Below are 17,540 nucleotides of genomic sequence, written 5' to 3' on the forward strand. Positions count from 1 at the left end.
GGTGAAACTCCTTCTTCTATGAGTTTCTCATCTTCCCTCCTGCTTTTCCCTTTGATTGATTTCAGGACATTCCTCTTCCCCGTATCCTCCTACCATTTACATTGGTCTTTTTCTGTCTCCTTCTGGACTCTTTCTATTGCCATTCCTTAAATAATAATGTCCCAGAGAGCTCTGCGTATTTTCCCCTCTTTTTACTCTCTGTTCTTCTCCTGGGATGTTGTACCTGTTCTCCGAGTCAACTATTGCCACTTGGTGTGGACAGCCAAAATTAATATGTTTGCCTCCACCCCTCTCCCGTGTGCCACACTCCTCTGTTTCCAGCCACTTGTTATTGGACCTTCTTCCTGGCGTGTCTTATAAGCATTTCTCTCTAAAACTATCCAAAACCAAACTAATTATGCTTCCCTCTCCAACTTGTTACTTTTCCTGTGTATACTCATTAATTGCCAAACATCTATACTGGAAATCCTGAGGTCGTACCCCCATTCATCCAAGCCATTGTAACATCCTGCCAACTCTTCCTCAACAGTATCCTTCAAATCTCTCTGCTACTCTGTTACCCCTGCCCCAGGCCAGTCCTTCAGCATCTCTCACCTGGACTGCGGCACTTGCCTTCTCCTCATTTCTCTCACCGTTTCTCCCATCGGTTCCTGTTCCACACTGCTGCCAATTCTTATTTTCAAAACACAAATCTGGTTTTAAACCCTTAAAACTTTCAGCTGCTTATTCCTGCCTGCAGCAGGAACCTCACATCCACCAGCAGGGTAACAAGACCTTTTTATGCTGTGTCCTTCTTCTCTGCATAGGCTGCCACCCAGCTCACTGCTTACATAGTGCCTGCCCTATGGCAGACACTCAGTACCTGCTGAATAATAGGTTTCTCCACATTCAAGAATGTTCTTTCTCTCCCCCATCATCTCATTCCTAGTTCTGTAGAATAAAAATTATTCATTTCATCAAAGATATAATGGACCACACTTAACTGAGGAATAGTCTGTCCGCACTTCTAGGTAGCAGGGACAGTACCCGTATGTGCTTTTGTTAAATTACAAGTAGAACAAAAGAAAAAGCGAGCAGGTCCCTGCTTCGTGCAGATCATCCTGTGGTTCTGACAAGTGAACCCAAACAGCGTTCTTGTTCTCTCTTCTGGAGAGGTCTACTGCAGGCTTTGTGTATGTACGTATTTTTTTTTAAAGGCAGGAGACCACGTATAATATCACTCAACTGTTATAGTTGGCAGAGTGAGTTTTTTAAAATGTATTTAGCTAACCTGTAAAATAAATTAACTTTGGAAGAATTTTTTTTAAATAATTTCTGATTGGAAAAAAAGACCTTTGGTAGGAAAAAAAAATTAAAGACTGAAACCACAGTATTTAGAATGCAAACATTGTAAAATGCCATAAAACTCCTGAGGTCTTATTGTGTATTTGTAGTGGATCTATACCATAAATGTAGGTAAGACTGAGGAAAATATGCTCACTTGTTATTAAAAAAAAGATTGGGTCAAGTTTCTTTCCACCTCCAAAAACCAGAGCAAGAGGAGTTTACTACCAAATTGTGCTTTTATTTTCATGAAGATTTCTGCTTGCTGTATATAGTATCTCAAATGAATTTTTAATAAGGAGGTGTTGATATTTGAATGAACTGACATACCAGTTGAGTAAACCATATATATATATATATATATATATATATATATATATATATATAAACCATTTTATCTTAATACAAGTGACACCCACACTGTTGCATTAGAAATACATTTTAGATCCTAGTGTTCGTTGCTCAGTTGTGTCTGACTCTTTGCTACCCCATGGACTGTAGCCCTCCAGGCTCTTCTATCTATGGATTCTCCAGGCAAGAATACTGGAGTAGGTTGCCAATTTCTTCTCCAGGGGATCTTCCCCACCCAGGGATCGAACCCAGTCTGCATTGCAAGCAGATTCTTTACCACTGAGCCACCAAGGAAGCCCTTGGTTCTTAGAACTTGCTACAAACGGGACCTGGAGAGGAATGGTTTCTACGATTCCTTTTAAACATTTCCAGACACCTTGCATGTCACTGCAGATGTGGTTTTATTCTTGAGGTCACCCTTGCTAGGCCCCACCGTGCACGTGTTCCGGTGTTGTGCTGGGGCTGCGCTGCGGTGACGTCGTCTGCTTGCCTTCTGTGTTGCTGGCTGCACGTTGCCCCTATGTGTGTCTCTTGGTTCTTTCTCCACGGCTCTTTATTCTGCTTTCAGGAGTCTCTTCTTTCACCCAGATCTGCCTGCTTTTCTTCTCCTGACTTCTCCAGTTTCTAGTAATAGCTCCATCAATGAGCCTTTGTAAGAAATAATATTTATTTATTTGGCTGTGCCACGGCTCAGTTGTGGCATGTGGATGTTAGATTTTTACTGGAGCACGTGAGACTTCCAGTTGTGGCATGTGGGATCTAGTTCCCCGACCAGGGGTCTAACCCAGGCCCCCTGCATCAGAAGCACAAAGTCTTAGCTACTGGGCCACCAGGGAAGCCCCTCCATCCATGAGACTTTCTCTTCTCACCCTCTCCCCAGCCTGTTTCTCTCCCAGGCTTGCTCCTCTCAGTATCTTCTAACTTCTTCATCACTAAGAAAGCAAAATTAAAAAACCTCTGTTCCAGGAGAGGTTGGTATTGTCCTCTGCCTTAGCACCTGAGTGACAAAGGCACCTGTTCTTATTCACGTGTTAGTGTGTCCCTGCCTGGTTCTCAGGCTCCTCTGCCTCCTTCCGCAGCCCACCACTCCCTGCCTGCTCTACCCACACAGACCTAAGTACAGTTGTACTTTTTTATTCCTCCTCACCTGTCACACCTTAGTTTCTGGCCAAATTTTTTAAAGTTTATTTTTCAAGGACTTGATTTGAAAATATCAGCTGCTCTAGGCAGCCTTCTAGGATAGCCTTGCCCCGAGTCCTCTACGGTGTGGCTTACGTGCCCAGCACTTGCTATCCTTGCATTGTTGTGGCCTGACTCCCCACCTGATTGACCTCTTTAAGGATGGCAACTGTGTGGAAGAGTCTGCTTTGAAAGTATTTTTGCTCTTGTACTTCATTTCTTAACCTTTACTTTTTATTTCCTCCATGTCTTTTACTATCTGAAGTTACCCCCTTTCTACATTCTTCCTTTTTATTTGCATCCCTTTGTGTTTGGCCCATTCGTATTGTCAGTGCCTGTTTTCTGAAACGTACCAATGGCTTTCTTCTAAATTCCACTTGAAACATACACACACACTTCTTATTTTCCAAGTCTTTGAATGAAAAAACTAGGGGGGAGGGGCGGGGAATGAATTTCCAAGTTCTCTTTTACTCTTGGAATATTACATTAAAATTCTTCTTCTCATAGAAGTATGAGTTGGTATAAAACATTAGTGCCTGTGATGATTTTAATATAAAGAGAATAAAAGCTTTCTGAATAATTTCATTGAAAAGCAGTTTGCTGAGCATTATCACTGTCACAGTTTTATAAATGGATGTCTTTTCAGGATTAGGGGGCATTGTTTACTCACACATACTTATAATGTGACTCTGGTTGCTGTCATCATCCTGTCTCAGAGGGGCATGGAGGGGATTGGCATCTAAAGGCCTTCCGAACATATTGCAAATGAAATGTCTGCTGTAACCAAGGAAATGTTCCAGATCTCCTCACCCCAGCAGCAAACCTAAGATTAGGCCTACTTGGGGAAAGACTAAAGCAGGAAACAGTCACATAAGTGAACAGACACGTTCTCTTTCTGATGAAACAGGAGAGGAGAGCTTCTAGAAAGGGCAATTCACCAGTGGTACCTACTGCTCAAACTCGCTCCTTCCTATTCAGAGTAACAGAAGACCATCACACTGTACGTGGGCTTAACACTGAACTCCAGGCCAGCAGGAATTAGCTCCTGCCCCCTGGGCAAAGGCAAAGCTAAATAAACTCATGTTGATTGAGATCCTAGGAAGCTGAGCCCCATAGAAGAGGTTTGGGGAAGCATTAGGCACAGGACGTTGGATCCAAGCTAAATGCTCTCCTCCAGAAAATGAAGATGCTGTTTAATCTGTACTGTTTATCTCATGGAGAGTTAAATACTTTGCTCATTGCATGAAAAGACATTTGTGATAATTTCTTCAAAAAAAGCACCCAAGTAGGAAAGTCCAAAACCTCATTTTTATCACCAGCCACACCCCCAGGATTAAAACACATACATTGCTTTTTATACACAGATGTTAAGCCAGCCTCTTAATACATATTGAAAAATCAAATATGAAAATACTGGAGGTGAAGTAATATATTTCCTAGAAGTCTATGCATTGAAATATGAAGTACGGCTAACATTATTAGTAAAATCTTTAAGAAAAATAGAATCAATTCTTTTTCGAGCTTGGCACCTTCTACATCATTTGATTTGATCTTTCAAAATTATTTTGTGATAGAAAAATTCCTCCCCTGGCAGCAGTGATGTAAACTCGTAGAGTTTTTTGTTTTTTGTTTTTTTTTAAGAAATAACATTACATGTATTTATTGAGCAGATTGTTGCCCCAGTGGAAAAATGCTCTAGAAAGTTAATTATTTAAAGGTTAAGAAGATAGGGAAAGTGTAGCTTTTCACAGAATGACCTTTATGGACCAGTTTTTTTTTTTTTTTCTTTAAAGGAATTTGCATCTCTTTCCAAACACGGATGAGGGCCTGACTAATCCTCAATTTCAGCTGTGTAAACACTGAACTTTCAAACTGCTTGGAAAGAAAATAAGAGCAGAACTTGTAATAACCAATGTAAAACCTGAATAATACAGTGATATTGATTATTTCTCTTATGCAATCACCTTAGAGTTTCCTTCCAAAGAAAAAAGAAATTTTATTTCTGTGAGTGTAAAGAACATGGTAGAAATAGTGTTTAAGTGCATATGAAGTTTTTGACTCAGAAGCCTGTGGTCTCTAATTACCTATGAATGCAGCAGGCTTCATTGAGGTGTTACTGTACAATATTCCATCTTGTCATAGAAACCACCACTTCGTACAAAGAGAAAAACAATTATTCAATTGAGCATTCTTTTAACAGACTGTTAATTTGATTGGCAAAGCTCTAGTTCTGTTGCTGAGTTATTTATATTTCTAAAGGCATTCATTCATTAATAAGTAGTTGCATTTTTAGCAAATTGAATATAATGAGTGAAATTGTTCATAGTAATAGGCTGCCAACTTATTTGCACATCTTGGGAGAAAGTTTATAAAATTTTTATAGGGCTCATGATTGATTTAATATTAATTAAAAATGCCCTTAATTTTCCCCAGTGATACTCAATGGGAGAGCCTGGGGCCCATCTTGAAGAGGATGGAATGGTGGTGGTGATCCATTCCCTGAGATCCAGCAAAGCACTCTGTCCTCAGCCCTCTAGAACAGCTAGTTGACACACACAGGGGATGTGACAGGTTTTATCCAATTTCACATACAAGGAAATGATTTAAAACCACTTCATAAACTGCATAGGAATCAGCATTTCAGTTTTTTGCTAGATACTTATTCTAGGTTTGAATATGATATCAGCTGTTAAGACTTAAAGTAGAGTCCAAGCTGAATTCTGTCAAACATAGAATAACCTGAGAATTAGCCAGAGTCACGGGTGAGAGGGATCCTTTACATTCTCACTGATACTCTGCATTCTGGAAATAATATACACGTCAAAGCTTTGTTTGCTATTTTGCTTGTTTTTACTGCCATAAGGGAAAAGGAAGGGTAGTAACTCTGCTGATAGAATTTTATGAAGTTACTCATCAAGGACATCTTTGTTATGTGATATATTCATCAGGTTTCTGCAATCAATTTGACCCTGCCAAAATAAATATATAGGAAACTGTTATGAAAATAACTCATTAAACTTTCCTAATAGTATAATGATCTATCAACTTTTTAAAAAATGTAGGTATTGAGATTAAAGTCTTACCCTCACTGGCAAGTGTTATGCCTTTGTTCCTATAGTTTCTTCCGGTTAAGAATCTGTAGATAGCAATTCTAATGAAAATATTTCATTAGTATTAACCTAAGTAATTGTGATGGCAATTGTTATTGTTGAGTTGCTCAGTCGTGTCTGACTCTTTGTGACCCAAGGGATTGCAGCACACCAGGTTTCCCTGTCCTTCACTATCTCTCGGAGTTGGTCAAACTCATGTCCTTTGAGTCGGTGATGCCATCCAACCATCTCATCCTCTGTTGCCCACTTCTCCTCCTGCCCTCAATCTTTCCCAACATCAGGGTCTTTTCCAATGAGTCGGCTCTTCGCATCAGGTGGGCAAAATATTGGAGCTTCAGCATCAGTCCTTCCAATGAATATTCAGCGTTGATTTCCTTTAGGATTGACTGGTTTGATCTTGCTGCCTGAGGGACTCTCAAGAGTCTTCTTCAGCATCACAGTTCAAAAGCATCAATTCTTCAGGGCTCAGCCTTCTCTATGGCCCAACTCTCACATCCGCACTTGACTACTGGAAAAACCATAGCTTTGACTAGACGGACCTTTGTCAACAAAATGATGTCTCCGCTTTTTAATACGCTGTCTAGGTTTGTCACAGCTTTTCTTCTAAGGAGCAAGTGTGTTTTAATTTCATGTCTTCAGTCATCATCTGCAGTGAATTTGGAGCCCCCCAAAATAAAATCTGTCACTGTTTCCATTTTTTCCCCATCAATTTGCCATGAAATGATGGGATTGGGTACCATGATCTCAAGTGTTTTGAATGTTGAGTTTTAAGCCAGCTTTTTCACTGTCTTCCTTCACCTTCATCAAAAGGCTCTTTAGTTCTCCTTTACTTTCTACCATTAGGGTGGTGTCATCTGCATATCTGAGGTTATTGATATTTCTCCCAGCAGTGTTGATTACAGCAACTTTTTATTTGACATAGCATAAAACTAAAACTTAATAAATTCTAACTGGATGAGGCAGTAATTTGAACTCTATAGCACTTCCTGATAATAGATTTTTAAATCGTTTTTTAAAAGTACAAACTTACTCATAGATTTCAAGTCTGATGGGATTAAGTCATTAGTATTGTCTGAAACTAGGTGGAGTTGTTTGTTTGTTTGCCAAACTGTGCAGCTTGTGGAATCTTACCTTAGTTCCCCAATCAGGTGTTGAACCTGTGCCCTCATCAATGAAAGTACAGAGTCCTCACCACTAGACCACAAGGGAATTCACTGGAGGTCTTCATCATTTGTGTTCTATCATATCACCTTGTCTTTTAGACAGAAAGTTAAATGGACTCTGTTGGAATAGATACTCTTTAGGACACACTTGCGCTGGGACTAGAACCTGGGCTTGAAATGCTATCCTGAAGCTTAGCCGGCTCTCACTGTTTCATTCAAAGTCATACAGTTGCAGCAGTTTGAGTAGTTAGATTATTTTATAGACTCAGGTTACTGCAGTGTTTTTCTGGTTGCCTTCCTCTGCTTTGCACTGTTCAGGAAAGATTGGGGGAGCACGGTTAACTCAATAACTATCTAAGGGTTAAATATTATGAGTGGCCTCACATCTCTGGTTCAGTGTCAGGGAAAATGTTCATTGATTTAATTAGGTGTTATAGCTCAGTAAAGAATGGCCCTATGTTTGGCAAGAAAGCAGATATAGAAACTGTACTCACAGCCAAATTCACATGAATATAGTAATTGGTTAACGTCAAAGGAAATGATTTTGACAGATTTACACGTTGGGGTGGGTTAGAAATCCATGAAAATTCAGGATTCAAGTGCATTTTTATCTTGAAGTGGAAGAATCTGATACAGAATAGAAAGCAGCCTTCTGTAAATGAAGTGCCATTGGCATATCCATCCATTGTGTTTTGACTCCATTGCAATACAGATAGATTTGATGTATCCTGTCAACACTCTTTTTTGCTTTCTCTTTAGACTCAGAAGTAGATCAACCCAGAGAAGAAAAGAAAGAATGCTACTATAATCTGAACGACGCCAGTCTGTGTGACAACGTGCTGGCTCCCAATGTCACCAAGCAGGAGTGCTGCTGCACCTCCGGTGCTGGGTGGGGAGACAACTGTGAGATCTTCCCCTGCCCGGTCCTGGGGACTGGTAAGAATCAGCTGAGTGCCGTGTTTACACTGGTATTTGCTGTTCATGGGTCTTGGAATGTTCTCATTTGGGTTATTGAAGCCTCAAAGTGCTAACAGCTACTGGTACCTGCTGTAGTCAAATTGAGGTAAGATACCTTCTAGTGGGTTTCTAGAAGGCTAGAAACCAAACCCTGTCCTGCCTCAATATAAATTCTTGAACTTCTGTTTATCACAGAATATGCTGTTATGGTGACATTCCATATGATATTTTGTCAGAAAGATAATTCAGTTTTATTCCATTTTTAATATAAAAGCAATGACTTTTTCTAACACCGACACAGCGTTGTTCCTAATTAGAGCTTGTATATTTAAGCCAAGGTTTTCCTTGATGGATTCTTATTAGAAATTTAAAATACTAGTGCTCAGGTCGCTTCATTCGTGTCTGACTCTTTGCGACCCTATGGACTGTCACCCACCAGGCTCCTCTGTTCATGGGATTCTCCAGGCAAGAATATTGGAGTGGGTTGCCATGCCCTCCTCCAGATAAAATACTGGAAACCATAGTAATGGTAAAATAAGCCATAAAACTCCATAGCACTTATAAGTAAAACATGGATAAAAAAGTGAACTATCAAGTATTTTTTTAATTATAAGTAAACTTATGAAGTCATTAGGTTTATTTGCACCTACTTTATAATTTAGAGATTGTACTGAATTTATTTGTCTGAATTAGATGGCAAGGTTTGCCTTTAAGTTACTGAATTTGAGAAAGCAAAACTGAATGTAAAACATACTCGTGGGGGAAAAAAATCATGGAAGTTTTTTTTTCTTTTTTTCAACTTTTTTTTTTTTCCTTGTCTCTTCTGAAATCAGCTGAATTCACTGAAATGTGTCCTAGAGGGAAAGGTTTTGTCCCCTCGGAAGAATCTTCTTATGGTGTTGATGGTGAAAACTACAAAGGTCAGTTTCAAGCAGAAACTAATTTGCAATGAGTGTTCATATCTGACATTCAAGTAGAAGCATGGCTTCCGTTCGAATTCTGCCCAGTAGTCTCTGGGTAGAAGTGTGGCTTGGGAAGGAGAACATGTAAGACTGTATGACGGTGGGACTTTGCTTAAGATTCTGAGTTTCCATCTCTGAAATGATGTTTCAAAGACTGTCATGAGGGTAAAATAAGGTAACATATGTAAAAGTACTTAATGCAAAATTCTGTACTTTAATAGATTTATTCTTTTATTCCAGGACAATATTAAAAATTGTACATTAGGACCAATATAGATTTGATCATTATGTTGGCCTTTAATGGTTATCAACAAAGCAAAGATTTTTGCTTTTTTAGAAAGCATCCTACTTTGCTAGGACCTTTTTTACTAATGGCCATAGATTAGTGATAAAGAATGGAAAAGAAGAAAACAAAAGTCGATATGCTTTATACATTTCATATTATTAGCCTGTAATTCTAAAATAAATTCCAGATTTTTCACTTTGGTGAAATTTAAATTACACATATGAGTATTTCCTTATTAACCACTCTCTTTAACATCTCAATGATAGAGATATTATGACCACTTTTTCCCCATAGATGCAGATGAATGCCTACTTTTTGGACAGGAGATCTGCAAAAATGGCTTCTGTATGAACACTCAGCCTGGTTATGAATGCTACTGTAAGCAAGGAACATACTATGATCCTGTCAAATTGCAGTGCTTTGGTAAGTTTTAAGAGGATATTTTGTGATGTCCTGTGAAAACAGATGGGAAAAAAATAGTAATGTTTTGTATAAAAAGTTTATTAGAATCTAAATCTCATGTTGAAAAGATCTGTAAATGTTTTATGAATCCTTTTCTTGAGCAATATTTAAGAAAATAAAAATTTTTCAAACTACTGTTTGAATAGATTTTGAAGAGTTAATATTCAGTGTGGAATTATAATTCAGGTCACTGGTATAACTGAAGTGTTCTTTTGGTCTGGGGAGCCTCCTGTTTCATCACTCATACCATACACTGAAAGTCATTTTTAAATACGGACCCAAACTTTAATGCCTAAGCAGAAAACCATATATACTATGCAGAAAAACATAGCAGAAGGAAATAATTTTAAAACTGTCATAAAGAGGCATTTTATCTTAAATTTCTAAGTATATCCTGTTCTTAAATGTTTTCTTTCCTTATTTAATGTCAGCAGCTGTAGGGAAATGTTATTTTTCCAATCAATACAGCTTAACATTTTTATAGTCAGAGCTGTTCTCTTTTGGATGATGATGTGTAGCTAATTAAAATGTGGCAGACCTTGAAATCTGGACTAAATTTAGTGGTGTATTAAGTTTGGTTAAGTGTATGAGGTGCAACTGATTGCTGATTTTCTTTCACTTATTTTTTTCTCTGAAGATATAGACGAGTGTCAAGACCCCAGCAGTTGCATTGATGGCCAGTGCATTAATACAGAAGGCTCTTATAACTGCTTCTGTACCCACCCAATGGTCCTGGATGCTTCGGAAAAAAGATGTGTCCGACCAACTGAATCACATGGTATGTTTGGATGTGAGAAGCAAGTCTGTGTCCAAATAAATGTCATAAGGTTTTCCTTTTGACTGAAATGTGAGCTGTCGGAAAATAGAAAAACGGATTCCTTGGGTATTTTGAAAAAATTAAAATGAGATGCTAAGAGAAAGAATAAGCGTCGTATCATCAATATGCAGATTTAACACCCTGTACATACTGACTTAATGGACACCAGGACAAGGAGTGACTGAGCAGATGGCAGAGCCCTTCCATACTTGAGGAAGAGCTTAACCCTCAAAGGCAACTGAGGAAGATGTAAGTTGAAGGGAAAATAATTAGGTTTGCTTGACTGAATAGAGGACACAGATGAGACTGGGCAGAACAGAGGGTGGAATTCATCGGCGGTGGAGGGCTCTGGAGTCCATTGGTAGGAGCCCCCGTTCATGCCTGAAGGTGATGTGCTCCTAATAATTGACTTAATTGATCAATGCATCAGCACATTCAGGAGACTGCTTTGGTTGAAAGCTATTGAAAAGTAGAAAGGTTAGAATTAAGAACCCTAGGATGAAATGTCACTCGTTCAGGGCTTTGGCAGATGAAATGGATGAAAAAGGCTGAATCCCCAAAATTTTGTGTAGAAGGAAAAGGTAGGATTTGACAGAGGAGTAAATGTGAAAAATCAGCTATTGGAAGAAGAAGAAGCCCATCAGGATTATGAAGTATAGGCAAGATCATGGAGGGTTTTACATAATGTGGAAGCTACAGAGAGAAGGATTTAATTGGAACATGATGGGCAGGTTGAATTTCAGCTGATGGAATGACACCCAGTTGGAGATGACAGAGGTCTGATCCATGGAAAGACCAGGCTGGCTTCAGACTTGCACTTGGAAGTCACGCTTAGAAATCAGGATGGAAACTTTGAGACTCGCTGGCTTCTACCACAGTGTCTCTGAAATCAGAATAGCAGTGTAATTGTCATGGAACCGTGTCTTCCCTTTCAGAACAAATTGAAGAAACCGATGTCTACCAAGATCTGTGCTGGGAACATCTGAGTGACGAGTATGTGTGTAGCCGGCCTCTTGTCGGCAAGCAGACGACGTACACGGAGTGCTGCTGTTTGTACGGAGAGGCCTGGGGCATGCAGTGCGCCCTCTGTCCCATGAAGGATTCAGGTGAGCCCTTACCAAGTCCTTCTGCTGGAGGTGTTTGGAAACCAGTTCTTCTTACCTCCTTTGGAAACTGATAATTCTCTTTTACTTAAATACCTTCACTCCTGATGTCTTACTTTCATCAGAGGGGTATGTGTGTGCACACACATTACGGGAGCAGATTACATAACATCTGACTCATGGTTTGCCTCCAATCCAGACGTTGTCATTAATTTTTGAAACCCTCACTTTATTTCCCTCCAAAGAATGATAAATGACCCAAAGAAATGTAATGCATCTTAGCAGTTGGTGGCATAGGTCTTGAGAATTTATATTTCCTGATATTTCTTTTTTTCCTACAGTCCTTCTCACTTCTGACAGTTTCTGCTTAGAGCAAAAAGTGTCAGGGCCTAGACACTCTTCATAGGTCAAAGCTCAAGTTTTTATGTCAACCTTTTTGTGGGAGAGAAGGGTTCCCCGTCTCCACAGAAGGGTTAGAACCATGAAGGAAAACAGTATAAAGTAAGTGAAATGTATTTGAACAAATCTTCCTGACTTTCAAGGTGTAGTATGTGCATGCCAAGTCACTCCAGTTTTGTCTGACTCTTTGCAACTATGGACTGTAGCCTGCCAGGCTCCTCTGTCTTGCTCCAGGCAAGAATACTGGAGTGGGTTGCTGTGCCCTCTTCCAGGGCATCTTCCAGCTCCAAGGGTCAAACCCATGTCTCCTGTGGCTCCTGCATTGCAGGCGCATTCTTTGCTGCTGAGCCACTGGCGAAGGCCTTCAAGTTTTCAACCTGGGGTCAAACGGAAAAAATGGGATCAGCGAAGCTCTCAGTTTCCTCCCTTCTCTTCATCTGGGAGGAGGGCTTGAAGGTACCAACTCAGGGCTCCAGGCTGGACTGCTTGGTGACTGTTGGGGTCTGTGCTGATCACCTATATCTCTTCTTACCACTACAGCTTCTTATTGCCTGTTAAAGGAAAGCACTTGAAAGTCTTTGGTATAGCATTTTTGTCTTTGACTATAGAATTGGTTGTTAAAGCCAGAAAAATACTGTGTGGGTATAAATTAAAGTGCAGGAGTTCATAATGAACAAGTTATCAGAATGGCAAAGAGGGAAAGAATTGCTTGGAAAGAGGAAATGCTCTAATTTTTAGTTAGAATGTAATTTTCCAATCATTTAATAAATTAGCTTTTTAGCTTGGAAATAACTTAAAACCAAGGTAGCATAAAAAGCAAGTAATTTGAAATGCTGTAAAAGGAAAAGGAATAGCAGAGCGGGAAGAACAAACACATAAAGATATAGATGGTAATGCTAGCAGCCCAGAAACGGAAAGAGGGTGGGTTCTGGGGCCAGAAAACCTGGGTCTGGAATTCAGAGCTGCCCATGGCAGCGGCATAAACGGGGCTAAAAGAACCTCACCCAGTGCAGCTCATTTATAAAGTGAAGGCATCACTCTTGTGTTGTTGTGAGAACTAGGAGGATTTAGGTGGGGCAGAATAACCAGGAGTGTGGCACATTATTAGCATCACTGTTGCCTCTGTTCCTGGCAGATGCCACAAAGAGAGGAAGATGAAATCTGAGGAAGTGAATATAATATACATGACTTTAGTCATCTTCTCATGATGCTTGGATAGCTCAGCTCTTTCTACTTAGAAAGTGTTTTTATTGTTTACTTTAAAAAAAAAATATATATATATATATATACTTCAAAAAAATTAAGAGGCTACGTCCCCTTCTACCTACCCCATCACAACTGACTCCTCCTTGAAAATGTTCACTCTTTTTCTTAAATTGAAGTATAGTGTTGATGTAGCATAGAAGTTACAGGTGTACAATATAATGATGTGCAATTTTTAAAAGTTATACTCCGTTTATAGTTATTGTGAAAAATTGGCGATATTCCCCATGTTGTACAGTATATGCTTATCACTTATTTTATACCTAATAGCTTGTACCTCTGAAGGTGTTCACTCTTAACAGTTGGTGTTTTCATCATCCAAGTCTTTAATTCTATGTATCGATTATTTCTCAAGTTTTGTATTAGTTATTATACATTTATATTTAAGAGAATATTTAAAACTGAATTCTGTGTCATTGATTTTAGGCCCATGTTGTTTTTTGGTTTACTCTTCAGCATCCCTGAAATTGGGGGTATTGTATAACTGGCATCTATTAATGGCTACAAGCTATTTTTTCACATCTTAATGTCTATTATATCAGGATGTATTTTACAATCTAGGGTGTCATAGAACTGGTGAAAGATGGTAACTTTTAAATGGATATGCAGGCTTTGTTTTATGTATGTACAGGCATCTGTTCAGTCGCTCAATCATGTCCGACTCTGTGACCCCACAGACTGCAACATGCCAGGCTTCCCTGTCCATCACCAACTCCCAGAGCTTGCTCAAACGCATATCCATCAAGTTGGTGATGCCATCCAACCATCTCATTCTCTGTCGTCCCCTTCTTATTCTGCCTTCAATCTTTTCCAGCACCAGGGTCTTTTCCAATGAGTCAATTCTTTGCATCACATGGCCAAAGTATTGGAATTCCAGCTTCAGCATCAGTCCTTCCAATGAATAGTCAGGACTGATTTCCTTTAGGATTGACTGGTTGGATCTCCTTGCAGTCCAAGGGACTCTCAAGAGTCTTCTCCAGCACCACAGTTCAGAAGCATCAATTCCTTGGTGGTCAACTTTCCTTATAGTCCAACTCTCACATCTACACATGACTACTGGAAAAACCACAGTTTTGACTAGATGGGCCTTTATTGGCAAAGTAATGTCTCTGCTTTTTAATACACTGTTTAGGTTGGTCATAGCTTTTCTTGCAAGGAGCAAGCGTCTTTTATTTCATGGCTGCAGTCACCGTTTGCAGTGATTTTGGAGCCTAGGAAAATAAAGTCTGTCACTGTTCCCACTATTTTCCCAGCTATTTGCCATGAAGTGATGGGACCGGATGCCATGATCTTAGTTTTTTGAATGTTAAGTTTTAAGCCAACTTTTTTTCACTCTTATCTTTCAGTTTCATCAAGAGGCTCTTCGGTTCCTCTTCACTTTCTGCCATAAGGGTGGTGTCATCTGTGTATCTGAGGTTATTGATACTTCTCCCGGCAATCTGGATTCCAGCTTGTGCTTCATTCAGCCTAGCGTTTCTTATGATGTTCTCTGCATATAAGTTAAATAAGCAGGGTGACAAATGAGCAAGGTGACAGCCCTGACATACTCCTTTCCCAGTTTGGAACCAGTCTGTTGTTCCATGTCCAGTTCTAACTGTTGCTTCTTGACCTGCATACAAATTTCTTAGGAGGCAGGTCAAGTGGTCTGGTATTCCTATCTCTTGAAGAATTTTCCACAGTTTGTTGTGATCTACACAGTCAAAGGCTTTGGTGTTGTCAATAAATCAGAAGTAGATGTTTTTCTGGATTTCTCTTGCTTTTTCTATGATCCAGTGGATGTTGGCAGTCTGTATAGGCATATCTTGGAGATATTATGGATTCAGTTCCAGACCACCACAATAAAGCGAACATTGCAATAAAGCAAGTCACCTGAACTTTCTGGTTTCCCAGAGCACATAAAACTTAAATTTACATTGTAAAGTATTTATGTCTATTAAGTGTACTTTAAAAAAAGTGCATGCCTTAATTAAGAACACTGTATTGCTAGAACATGTTAACCATCATCTAAGCCTTCAGCAAGTTATCTTTTTGCTGGTTGAGGGTCTTGCCTTGATATTGATGATCACTGACTGATGAGGGGATGGTTGCTGGAGACGGGGGTGACTGTGGCAATTTCTTAAAAAAATACAACAGTGAAGTTTCCCATCTCAACTGATTCTCTCTTTACAAATGATTTCTTTGAGTATGCAATGCTGTTTAATGGCATTTTACCTAATGTTGAAATTACTTCAAAATTGAAGTCAATCCTGTCAAGCCCCCTGCTGTTTTCTCAACTAGTTTTATGTGATATTCCAAGCCCTTTGTCTCAACATTCAGTTAAGTTTGCTGTCTCAGATGGGTGGGGTTTGTGGCAGCCTACAGCAATTACAACGGTAACACTGAAGATCTCCCTAATAAATATAGTAAATAATAATGTTCTTATAAAGTACACAACTACCTAATAGCATCTGGACATGAATTAAGGATAGACAAATGCAGAAATAATATCCTCATATAAAACTTTCTCTTCCAGACTACTGCTTCATCCACATTAATGGGCATGCCAACTACATGACAGTCTTATTTTTAAAAAAGACAGATTCTAGTTTCTAGCTGGAGGGGAGGTGGCCAGGATTCTACATTCTTAAGTCCCAAGGCAATGCAGCTGCTACTGGTCCTTGGACCACACTAGCAAGGTTCTTGAGACACCTGCAGCATTCAACTTGATTTTGTTAAAACTGCCTTTAATGCTGTTATCAATTTTTCAGAGAGGAAGCAGAGAGTGTGTGAATTTTAAAACTGATTTGCTTGTTCTGCTGCTGAACCTTTTAAATGATGCTGTTGAGGGATATATGATAGTTGAGAAAGGACCACGTTGTCTATCCGTTAATAAAAGCCCTGGGTGAATCCCAGCCTGTCACTGAGCCTTCCAGTTTCCCAAGGAGTGCAGCACTGCTTTAGGGAACAATTAGTTACTGATGGAAACAGTGCTGGAGGAATTCAAGGAATAAATCGCAGTGCTTGTCATCAACTTTGAGCATTAAAGTGCAGTGCAAAGTAAAGCCTTGGCTCCAGAACAGGCTTTCACACTTCTGGTCCAATAGGTCATGGGCACTAATTCTTGCTAAGGCAGCAACTGCATCTGAGGATTCTGGTAGTTAGGGGAGATGGGAGTGGCTCCCTAAATAGTGTTCTCTGAAGTTCGATGGCAATGTGTGGATTGGTACCATATGCAGACTGGTACCACCTGCAGAGGGAGGGAGTGGAGGTTGATGGGTTGTGTCAGGGTACCTTTACATGAGATTTGCCTTGTTGTACCATTCAGTGCATTTCTGGGGCTGCTTGGGGTCCCCTTTTATGTCTCAGCTCCAGTCTGGGAGGCCAAACACCAGGCCTGAGGAAAAGGTTTCAGAGGGCTGAGAGCGGCACCACGGTGAGTTTGCTGAAGTGGTTGTGTACGGACAGCCTCCCCTTCCTCAGTTCTGGAATTTCTCTTATTCTTGCCCTGGGGTCCTCTTTGTCTCCTTCCCCTCTCAGTAACCTCTAATCCTGACTGTTCTTAAAATGTTTTTTGGGTTTTTTTGTCTTGACTGGGGAGGGAAGTGCTGCACTGCTTTGGGAGGACCATCACATCTGGACTCCTTATCATGCTATCACAGCCAGCCTCCAAGAGAAAGAGCTATTTGGAAAACCGAGTCAGGAAAGATGAACCGTTGTATCCATGTTATGAACGACAGAGGGTGCCCATTGTTCGATCTTTCTGTAAACTTTCAGTGTCATGCTAGAAGGAAGTCATGAACTCTGACATCTGGAGTTTGTTGGCATATGAGTTTTATATAGCTTGGTTTTTCTGGGTCTCCATCTCAATAAAAAACGATGGTAGCTTACATGTATTGCTCAATGCCAGGCACGTTCAGGATGCTTATCATCAATTAAGATACTTAATTATCCCAGCCATCCTGTGAGATAGGTATATAATTACTTCCTTTTGAGGAGAGAGGAACTGAGGCACAGATTATATTAACTGCCGTGGTCAGATACCAGGAGATGGCAGATTCAAATCCAGGCATTGGCATCCGTGCTTTCAACCACAATCTGTGCTCCTAGCGTTACTCCAGTTCCTGCTGCCCGAAGGTCTCACAGCTCATCACAGATAAACCGTATCACTTAGAATATAAAAGTGATA

The 17,540-nt window shown here is 39.9% G+C and overlaps 1 protein-coding gene across 1 annotated transcript in view; it reads left to right on the plus strand.

Moving 5' to 3' along the window:
• Positions 1–17,540, plus strand: part of LTBP1 (latent transforming growth factor beta binding protein 1) — a 456,857-nt gene that overhangs the window by 408,412 nt on the left and 30,905 nt on the right. The window contains exons 27-31 of the mRNA XM_052648703.1: positions 7,886–8,062; positions 8,917–9,003; positions 9,626–9,754; positions 10,431–10,571; positions 11,546–11,716. Of these exons, the coding sequence (XP_052504663.1) occupies positions 7,886–8,062; positions 8,917–9,003; positions 9,626–9,754; positions 10,431–10,571; positions 11,546–11,716 (705 nt within the window). The remainder of the gene's footprint in view (positions 1–7,885; positions 8,063–8,916; positions 9,004–9,625; positions 9,755–10,430; positions 10,572–11,545; positions 11,717–17,540) is intronic.

Source organism: Budorcas taxicolor, chromosome 11, assembly GCF_023091745.1.
Source record: "Budorcas taxicolor isolate Tak-1 chromosome 11, Takin1.1, whole genome shotgun sequence".
Classification (NCBI taxonomy): Eukaryota; Metazoa; Chordata; class Mammalia; order Artiodactyla; family Bovidae; genus Budorcas; species Budorcas taxicolor.